This window comes from Rhinolophus ferrumequinum, chromosome 25 (assembly GCF_004115265.2).
Source record: "Rhinolophus ferrumequinum isolate MPI-CBG mRhiFer1 chromosome 25, mRhiFer1_v1.p, whole genome shotgun sequence".
NCBI lineage: Eukaryota > Metazoa > Chordata > Mammalia > Chiroptera > Rhinolophidae > Rhinolophus > Rhinolophus ferrumequinum.
Genome location: NC_046308.1, coordinates 34717051 through 34728184, shown reverse-complemented (window position 1 = coordinate 34728184; position 11134 = coordinate 34717051). Strand labels below are relative to the sequence as shown.

Sequence of the window (11134 nt, the reverse complement as noted above, 5' to 3'; positions counted from 1 at the left end):
TTAGCCCGCCCCATTCTTTGCGCATGCGGCAGAAGACCCTGCTGATTGGTTAAGGGAATGAAACCGGCTGGGCGCGATGATTGGTCGGTGGGAAATTCTACATGTTGTGACTGGTTCGCAGGAACGACTCGGAGCGCGCGCGGGAGCGAGCTTTGAAAGTTGACTACAGCGGAGGCGAGCAGGTTTCTGTGTGATCATGGTGGCGCTGCCGGGCCTTGGGAGCGGCCTGCAGCCGTGGTGCCCGTTGGATCTCAGGCCGGGTGAGGAAACGAGGCCTCGAGTCTCGGGGTGGCAGGGCTGCGGTGCTTTTGCGCCTGCGGTGCTCTTAAGCCTGGTCCTGGGGTGGGGATGGCGATGGGGGTAGGGTGCTCGACGCTCAGCAAGGTCTGTGCGCTCCCGGACGTTGGCGAGCCGGGTCTAGAATAAGGGCTCAACCCAGTAAAGTAACGTTAAAAAAAGAGCTTATGTTGCCCGATAGCTTTTAGTTCTTTTGCATCTGTTTTCTTCCTCTTCCTCTCATTCTGCAAATCTGCACACCTTTACCAGCATCACTTGAAAACACAAATGTGAGCTGTCAAGTCTTTAAACTTTAATGTTTCCCCCTTTGTTTTCCTTAATAAATGACCAAATCTTTGGCCTGCTATATAAGAGCCTTCACCATTCTCGGCAGTCTTTTCCATGAGCATAATCTTTGGAGTCAGAGATAGTGGGATTGGCCTTTTAACTCTACCGCTCAGCATCCAACGGCAAGTTGCTTAGTCTTGCCAAACCTTCGTTTCCTTATCTGTCAAATGAGGATTATAATGTCTACATCACAGGGGTTTTGTGAAGATTGATATAGTACCTGGTACATTGCTAAATAAATAAATCTATTTGCTAAATAAATACAAATAATAACTCTCACCCTTCACGTTTAATCTCTGTGCTGTCACTATTTTGTTAATTTCCAAACAGGTTATACTTTCTTAACCTTTGTGCTTTGTTATGCAGTTCCCTCTGTCTGGGATGCACTTCTCTGCATTTTTTTCCTGGTAAACTACCACGTTTAAGTCCAAATGAAGAATTATTGTTCCCACCTTTGTGATCCTTCCCACCTCTGTCCCTACTGCTTCCCAAGTAATTTTTTCTATTATGCTTTCTAGTGTTTTACATGCCTATTACTGTTTTAACAATCATCCATTGTAAAAATAGTAATAGCTATTGTTTATAGAATTTATTGATTTCCTGACAGCAGGTCTTTTCTTTTTTTCATTGGGACTTGGTAGTTGTGATCCAGAAACGAGATCAGAAGTACTGGTGTGCATTTAAAATATGTGTATAAAATAAGCGGGAGACTGTAGGAGAGAAAAAGAGGCAGGAAAAGATACAAGAACATTTTTAGGATGAAGATTGTTAGGAGAATGAGTAGGAAAGAGAGTGAATGGTTAACTAAAGTATGTTAAACAGTCAGTTCCATGGAAAGATTTCTTCCAAGCTATGTTGTCCTGTACCCTGTCCTTTTGAGTCCCAAGACCTACCATCCTTAATCTGAGTCCTTTTTTTTTTTTTTACGTTCTTGAGTTGAGAACCACCTGTTGGTTTCTTCTACTTAAAATAATGTGCAGTTCTCTCTGTTCCTAGGATTTTAACGGACTTGCAAAATTGTATCTCATGGGCTTCTTTCTCTTCCTTTCATTCTTGCAAAGACAGGTAAAATTAATCAAAGAGGGCTGAAAGAAGGGGCTAAGAGTGTCACAAAGGGGTGGAAATGAGTATCTTGGGCAACTGGAGAGTTAATTTGTAAGAAAAAGGAGCTATTTTACACAATTGTTTTGTAGCCAAAGCAGGTACAGTGGCTTTTTTTGAGCACTTCCTCTCCCAGAATTGATGGATTTTTTCCTGCGGGGAGAACTCCCACGTATCTTTGGGATTTTCACTGTCTTGAATTAAACGTTTCTTTAATAAGAATTTATTTCATTACCACAAGATATTAAACCTGGTATTTGGATAGTCTGTGGTCCTCAAACTAGGTTACCAGTGAACAATTGTGATTGTGACCTGGTCTGCTGCTCAAAGGTTGGCAGTCTTTTCCAGTTCACAGAAATAATGACATTAATGTATAGAATTTCTCATCTTTAAGCTTTTATTCCACAAGTTTTAGGACCAGGGTGCTAAGTACTTTCATAAAGAGTGAAATAGAAATACCTGTTTCTTTTCCCTTTCTGTTCTCTTTTCTCTGCCAATGCCCTTCATTCTAACCCATCTCCTATCTCCTAGTAAATCTTTTTTTTTTTTAAGGAGGGTGCAGCTCACAGTGGCCTGTGCAGGGATTGAACCAGCAATCTTGGTGTTATTAGCGCCACGCTCTAACCAACTGAGCTATCCGGCACCCACTAGTATATCTTTCCAGTAGAACACTCTCCTTGTGATACTGATAGGTGTTTATTATTATCTACATCTTATAAATGAGGTAGTAAAGCTCACAAATGTTAGAAGTGATATGACTAAAGATATACAGATGATTTTAGAAAGAGGATTAGAAATCAGGGCATTACTGCCTTCCAAATTAAATTTGATAGTACTGACAGTAGTGGAACTATTGTAAGCAAAGCCAAAATAAGGAGTGAGATGCCTTGGCTGCAGTCTATAATAGGCATTAAAACATTACTGGAAATAATAGAGAGACACAATTTTATTTTTCAGATCTTCTTTCAGGCAGCATATTTTATATCTTTGGAAGGAATGCTCTGGAAAGCCACTTGAGATACAGAGTGAGACTCCCTCCTACCAGGTCAAGTTCAAGTGCAAAAGATGACAGGCAAATTGTATTCTAAGGAAGATGGATCTAGTTAACTGCAGGCTTTTCATTTGCTGAGTACAGTATAACGTTCAGAACCATGAAAGAAAGGTTGAAGCCTACCATCTCTGGATACCCTGCCCATGTTTTCTAAATCAGTGCTGAACAAAATTTAAAGAGTATTAATTTGAAAGAGCACCTGATTAATAATGTCTGAGATATCCACACATTTTCATCTGGTCCTACTTTTAGATTTTAGAGATATCAACAAAAGTATTGAGGAAAGATAGTTAAGTAAAAATGTGTGAGAAGGTTTAGAGCCAAGAGAGATTGGCAAGGAATCCAGCTAGAATGCCGCATTAATAATATCACATTCTCTTAACATACATTTTGCCCCCCTGTGGAGAATTTTTATAAGAACAAAACTGATGACATATACCATGGAGCAAGATCTCAAATGCTCCTGAGAGTCTTAACATGCATTCTTTCCATCAGTTTATTTTGAAATCAGTGAGTATTTCTGTGAATGTGAATCTGGCTGGTCTCCTCTAAACTTCTTGGGATAATTGTATCTTTTTTTTTTTTTTTATCATGTTATATTATTCTCCAAGGGCCCAGTCAAGTATTTTATTTGGGTTTATTAACTTAATTATAAGATTTTCACAAAGGGATATCTGAGGTAATCTTTGATTAACCTGTTTCTTCAAATTGATCATTAAGTGTTTTGAAGTATCATTCCCCAAAACTGTTTTATGTAAAAAGTGTTTTCATTCTTGATATTTTTAGAAGATGACCAACTTAATAAGCAGATGTCAGTTATAATTTTTTTAAAATGGTTTTTTAACCTTTTTTGCTTTCCTTTAATTATGTTTCACCTGTATTATATAGTTAAATGTGAGTTGTAACTAATAAACTTTTCTCTTGAATGTATCTAGAGTCTAAAGATTATTGGTTTTCTACTTGTTATAGAGCACTTATTGATTTAATTGCATTTTCCCACTAGAATGGGTGGACACAGTTTGGGAACTGGACTTCACAGAGACTGAACCTTTGGATCCCAGCATAGAAGCAGAAATTGTAGAGACTGGATTGGATGCATTCACAAAACTCTATGAAAGTCTTTTCTGCTTTGCTGTTGAAGAACATGGATCTACAGAGGTAAAAAAAGGAAAAAATAAATAAAAGAAAATCAAGCTAGCCATCTTTAGGTGTTAGAAATGGCAGATTAAAGTCATTATCGTGTAAAGCTTAGCCTTTTTAGTACACAGTTCATAAAGAGTACAAGAAGAGTAGCATAAAGAATGTGGTTCATTTATTGGAATATCCATTCTACTAGCTTTCCTCCGGAAGGTTCAAAGTATTAATCTGTAATTTTTTTCAAGTCATGACAACTTTTTACAACAGCAAATTCGAGGAAAAGAGTGAATACCAAAACAAAACCAGATAAACAAAATATGAAAGAAGGCCAAGGAAAATGCAATAATAATTCATGCATGCCTTAACTTGAGAAAATCTGGTATTACTACACTGAGAAGTCGTTAGTTGAATTAAAATTGGAACAAAGAGTTCCTTTAAATATTGAGTTTTATCCAGTGTGCTTATTAATATTTAGATCATTAACTGCTTTTCAAAAAAAAAACTGAAGGGCTAGGTACCAGAATAAAAAATACTTAGATGTTAACATCTCTGAAATATTTCAATTATAAATTGCACATAGATGTTCAAAAATTAAATCATCCTGTTAAACATTCATTAAGCATTATGCTAAATACTGCATTAAGTACCTTAGAAGATAAAGTGATGATTAAAATACAGAGCCTCTCCCTATGTCAGGGACCATCCCAGTGAGGGAGAGTGAAGAATTAAGCATGTGCTCTTACAGCTCCTACTCCCATTTCACTGGTCAAAATAGGTCCAGAGACCACATTCAGCTGCAGGGGGCTGGGGAATCTGAGAGCCACCATGACTCTAGGAGGAGAGCTGGAAATACTTGGTGAACCGCAGTGTAAAAACTGCTGTAAGAGAAGTGTAATACCATCTGATAGGGGTGTGGAAAAGGGAGCATGGTAAGATTGGGAAGGTTCCAGAAAGAAAGTAGCCAGAGGCAAGTCTTCACAAATGGTTAGAATCTTGACCAGCAGAAATTAGGGTCTGAGGGCATTCCTAGGGAAGAAACAACAGGGACTATGTAGAGAAGGCTGAGAGAATCATGAGTGGTGTAGCATAAACGGCATATAGAATTTTAAGAATGTGTTGGAACACTGAACAAATCTGTAAGCTAAATCTGTAAAGTGCTAAATTGATTGGCTGCAGGGTGTAAGAGAAAGGAAAATGTGAACGATCAAATTTCAAAGCTAGGAGGATGATATTTTTAGCAGAGGTGTAGGGAATAAGAGAGAAAGAGCAAGGTCAAGTAGAAAAATTAGTTCAGTTTTAGTCTTTTGAATGTGAGCATCTGTGCAGAGATCCTTAGGAAGATGTAACTGGTGGTTGGAAACATGGATTGAAAGACCAGGAGAGAAGTTAAAATTCAACCAACTAACTGGGAGAGTCCTCTGAATCAAGGTGGTGGTTGAATTGCAGAGATGCCTGAGATCAGTAGGAGGGAGGAGACACAGGACAATTCAGAAAGCTGGTTGAAGGACACCTGAGGAGGAGCAATCAGAAGTGTGGGGAGTGCTGACACAAAGGCTAGGAAGTGGCCCAGGAATCCAGTGCAGTAGAGGTGATAGGCAGGTGTCCTGAGACAGGACAGCCCTGAGACCAAGGCATTTGGGGCAGAGGTGATTGGATTGTCATCGGCAACTGCCTGGGTTACAGTTACAGGCAATTTTAGGAGCTGAAGTGGTATTAGGAGTGAGGATGCAACTGTTATTAAGGCAGGGGGTATTTCTTCCAGAAGTTTCATGGTAAAGGAAAAGAGTGCTTAATGATTCTAAATGGTCCCTTCTGTAAGGTGGCATGTGCTAGGGAGTGTGGCTAACCCAAGGCATTACCTATCACTTTCCCTGTCTTTTCAGCGGATCAGGAAGTACAAGGTCTGATTGTTTTTCTAAAGTACACCATGGTAAACCATATTTAATTCCTGCTATGTTTGGTTATAGAAATAAGCCATTTCTTCTTCATGTGTTTAATAGGAGAAAGCATGAAACAATTACAAAAGTAATAAAATTGTGGTTTATATTCTAGGGTTTATTTCCTTTCTCACCTAGGCTACTTCTGAAATCAATTGAGGGAGAAACATTCAGGTATTTTCCTTTCCTGCTTCCATTACCCATAGAACATTTAAATTTAAATAAATTGCTCTGATTTCCTCAACTAGGAATTAGAGCGACTGATGAATTTGGGTACATTTAACGTAGATGGAGAGGTAACTTGTCTGAGTAGTCACTCATGTAGGGTATCCAAAAGTCTTAGTGTAGTTTTTAGCTATAATAATTTCAGAAATATATATGCTTGAAACTTACCAAAAATGTTTTTAAGTTTAATTATTTAAATTTTTTATATACTTATTTATGTTTGTAATTTTGAATAATACATGTTTAATGTTTTGTTTTAGTCCCTTTGGAGTTGGCAAATATTTATAATTAGGTGCCAAGCTGGTCTATTCCCTTTTTATAAGACACTAAGTACTTACCAAAATCAAATAATTGGAGATTTTTTCATTTCTGTAATCATTGGCTTTTGTGATTTACCCTTTATCCCAGAGCATTTGGACCTTCTTCGCTGAGAACAATATTTCTCACAGTGCACTGGTGGCATTGTTCTATCATTTTGTTCAAACAGTCCATAAGAAAAACGTCAGTGTACAATATCGAGAATATGGCCTTCATGCCGCTGGGCTTTATTTTCTGCTATTAGAAATACCAGGTATGTGTATTTGATAGGACAGAACACATCTTTTGTCATTTAAAAATTGTCTACGTTGTTCTGAGCTCTTATACTTTGTTTCCTCACTTATGAAATGGAGCAGTGGTAACCCATCTCATAGAGTTGCTCTGACTTTAAATGAGAATAAGTCTATGAAGTACACACAAAAGTGTTCCAGAAATATCTTTCCCATTTTTAAGTGTGTTTGTTTTCTGATATGCAGTGTCAATAATCCAGGACAAATAATCCGAGAGGGACAAGGGTGGAGGGGGAATGTTTCCAAGCTAACAAGAGTCCCACTCCCACCCAACCCCACCTAGTTAAAATTCTCATATTCCCCTCTCTTCTCCTGACTCCCAGTTCAGACTGAGAAAAATTGCTGTGGGGAGTCATTGTGTTATAGCTCTCCTACTATATGGTGTGGAAGGACAGGTTGAAACCGTTCCAATCAGGAAAGCATGAGAATAGCATGAGAAAGTAATGCTTGATGAAGGAAAGCGTGGGAAAGGAATCTATTTGTGAGCACTGTTCCACTTCTCTTATTATCAGAGCACTTAGGGCTGTTCCTCCTGTGAGCAGCGAAGGAGTTCCTTCTTCTTCCTACTCTAACCGAAGGCAAAAGAGAGCTGAGTATAGAGGGGGATGTAGGTGGAGAGCCCAAAGGTCATATGGAAAAGAAAATCAACAGGGTTAATCAGCTTTGCTGCTTGTCATTGTGTACATAAATGCATTTGAAATAAATGTTAAGGATTTATTCCCTATGATTTGGGAATTGGTAAAAGGATACATAAAGCCTTGAACATTCATTTGTATTATTGTTAATGCTCCCATAATGACTTTTGAAATAAGTTCCCAAAAAACTTAGTTGCTAAGCAACATCTCAGTTGTCAGTGGGCTCTCTCAGAAAAGTGGCGATTTTAGATCTTCCGCTGTTAGAGTCCATTCCTTCTAATTAAGGTTGAGATTCATGCCAGAGTGAAGAGGTGGCTGTTATGGAGCTTTCCAGCAAGTCATATTCTTCCCAATTACCTTCTGTTTTTAAATGTTTCTTATTTATGATTATGATTATGACTGGGATGCCATGGATACTTAATATTTATCATAGTATATTCTTTTTTGTCTAGATTATTTTGGTTATGCTGGGTCCCTTGCATTTCCACATGACTTTTAGGATTTACATGTCAATTTCTGGGGGGAAAATGCTGGTATTTTGACAGGGATTGCTTTGAATCTATCTGTACTTCAGGTTGGAAAATATTGACATTTTAACAACATTAAGTTTTCCAATCTATGAACATAGGATGTCTTTCCATTTATTTAGGTTTTTAATTTATTTCGATGATATTTTGTAGTTTTCAGTGTACAACTCTTGTACTTCTTTGGTTAATTGTATTCCTAAGTATTTCATTATTCTTGATGCTATTGTAGATGAAATTGTTTTCCTAATTTCATTTTCAGATTATTTACTTTTAGTGTATAGAAGAACTACAGTTGATATTTGATTATTGATCTTGTACTCTGCAAATGAGTACCCTTACTGAACTCATGTATTATTTCTAGTAGGATTTTCTGTATGTAACATCACGTCATCTGTGAATAGATATAATTTTACTTCTTCTTTTCCAATCTGGGTGCCTTTTATTTCTTTTTTGTGCCTATTTGCCTCCAGTACAATGTTGAATACAGGCAGGGAGGTGGGCATCTGTTCCTGATCTCAGGAGGAAAGCTTTGACTTCTTTTGTTAAGTATAATGTTCGCTGTGGGTTTTTTGAATGTGGTCTTTATCAGGGTTATTATTATTAGTTTGTTGCATGTTTTATTATGAAAGGGTATTGGATTTTGTCATTTGCTTTTCTGCATCTATGAGGTGATCATGCGGTTTTTGTTCTTTATTCTCATAATATTGATTGATTTTCATATGTTAAACCAATTTTGCATGACCTTGGTTTGGTGTATAGTGTTGCCAGGTTTTAGTTTCCTAATATTTTATTGAAGATTTTTGCATTTATCATCGTATGGGATATTTATAAGGGGTATTCTTTTTTTGAGATGTCTATCTGGTTTTGGTTTCAGGGTAATTAATACCAGTTTCATAGAAAGTTGGGTAGTGTTCTTGCCCTCTTCTATATTTGGAAGTTTGTGAAGAATTGATTTTTTTCTTCCTTAAATTTTTAGTAGTAAAGGGGACCAAAGTTTTGCCACCCTGAAACTGCCTTTTGGGATATTGGTTTTAAGCTGATTATTAGGAGACAAAAAACTCAGAAAGAACCCTTGACTTTCCCTCTTCCTACCTTAGAGATACAGTTGGAAAGGCCTACCCCAAGAAGGCAATCTTAGGAGCTCACCTTAGCAGCCTAATTTGAATTAAGTATGGTAAATAGGAGGGCTTCAGGCAGGGGCCTGTTACCTGTTAGCTAGATACCCCATGTACCATTGTTTCTGAGTTGCCTACCAACAATTTGCCTGCCCTTTGTGTTCCCCACTTCCTCAGCGACCTATAAAGCGCCCATTATCACTCCTGAAATCTAAGTCGGTCCCCTCTTTCTTCCTTTGTCCATAATATCATATGAGCGAGGCAACTGTCTTTAGAATTTTCATGTATATGTGAATTTAATACATGTGCACATGTATTAAAATTTTATTTTCTCCTGTTAATCTGTCTCTGTTAATTTGATTATTAGCCCAGCTAGAAGAACTTAGAGGTGGGAGGGAAAGTATTAATTTTTTTTAGCTTCCACAGTAGAATTCACTAGTGAAGCCAGCTGGGCCTGGAGTTTTTTTTTGAAAGAAGTTTCTTGTTTGTACAGTCTGTGGTGATATGTCCTGATTAGTGCCTGATGTTGGTAATTTATATTTATTTTTTCCCCTTTCATCAGTCTAGGTAGAGGTTTATTAATTTTATTGATCATTTCAAAGAACCCACTTTTGATATTAATTATACTCTATTGTTAGTCCATTTCTTTTTTTTTTTTTTTTTTTAAGATTTTATTGGGGAGAGGGAACAGGACTTTATTGGGGAACAGTGTGTACTTCCAGGGCTTTTTTCCAAGTCAAGTTATCCTTTCAATCTTACTTGTGGAGGGCACAGTTCAGCCCCAGGTCCAGTTGCCCTTGTTAGTTGCAGGGAGTGCAGCCCACCATCCCTTGTAGGAGTGGAACCGGCAACCTTGTGTTTGAGAGCCCTCGCTCCAACTGAGCCACCTGGCACTGGACTATGTGGGAATCGAACCGGCAGCTTTCAGCGTTAGGCGCACAGAGCTCCAACCGCCTGAGCCTCTGGGCCGGCCCCCCTGTTTGTCCATTTCTTATGTCAAAGATTTTGATCTTACCTCTATTATTGCCTTCCTTCTTACTTTGAGTTTAATGTTCTGACTTCCTAAGGCGGATGCATAGATCTCTGTTCTCACATACTTTTCTTTGTTTCTAATATAAGTAATCTTATAAATTTCCCTCTATGTACTGCTTTATCTGCATCCCACAAATTTTGATGATTTGTTTTCATTATCATTCAAGCCAAAGCAATTTTCTAATTTTTCTTGTGATTTCTTCTTATACTTGAGTTATTTAGTATAGGTTGGTGCAAAAGTAATTGCAGGTTTTGCAATTTTTAACCTTTCATACTGCAATTACTTTTGCACCAACCCAATAGTACGTTTAATTTTGAAATATTTGAGAACTTTTGTGAAATCTTATTGTAATTGATTTCTATCTTAATTATGTTGAGATTATAGCACATACTTTCAAATTACTGAGGGTTTTGTTTGTTTCTTAATGGCTCAGCATAGAGCCTGACTTGGTAAATCTTCTATTTGTATTCTGCCTTTGGTAGATCTAGTATTCTGTATATGTCAGTTATTTCAAGTTGGTTACTGGGGTTGTTCAAGTCTTTTATATCCTTCAGGATATTCTGTTTATTTGTTCTATCAGATAGAGAGGAATGTTGAGATCTCCAAGTATAATTGTGAATTTGTCTATTTTTCCTTTCTATTCTCTTAGTTTTAACTTAAGGTATTTTGAAAATCTGCGAGATACAAACATTTATAATTGCATGTCTTCTTGATGGATTGACCTTTTGGTATCATGTTATGTTCCTCTATATCTGGTTGTATTCCGTGCCCTGAAGTCTACTTTGACATTAAGATAGCCATTCTAGTTATCTTATGATTTGTCCTTGGTTGGTACATCCTTTCCCATGCTTTTATTTTTAACCTATGTATGTGTTTATGTTTAAAGAATATGTTTTAGACTTATCATTAGGTCATTCTTTTCATCCACTGTGACAACATCTACTGTGTGCCTTTTTATTAGGATGTTTACACAGTTCAGATTACACTAAATGTAATTATCTATATGGTTGGGTTTCTGCCACCTTGCTATTTATTTTCTATTTGTCCTATCTGTTTTTTGTTTCATTTTTTACCTCTTTCTGCCTATTTTCGGATTGTGTATTTTTTAGTATCTCATGTTATCTCCTCTTTTGGCTTATTA

At 37.3% G+C, this 11134-nt stretch overlaps 1 protein-coding gene across 2 annotated transcripts in view; it reads left to right on the top strand.

Moving 5' to 3' along the window:
• The first annotated feature begins 126 nt into the window (after positions 1–126).
• The window catches only part of NCAPD3 (non-SMC condensin II complex subunit D3), a 61534-nt gene continuing 50526 nt past the window's right edge, over positions 127–11134 (top strand). For both annotated transcript variants that reach the window (XM_033097174.1, XM_033097176.1), the window contains exons 1-3: positions 127–260; positions 3780–3934; positions 6484–6646. In XM_033097174.1, the coding sequence (XP_032953065.1) occupies positions 197–260; positions 3780–3934; positions 6484–6646 (382 nt within the window). In that variant the 5' untranslated portion in view covers positions 127–196. The remainder of the gene's footprint in view (positions 261–3779; positions 3935–6483; positions 6647–11134) is intronic.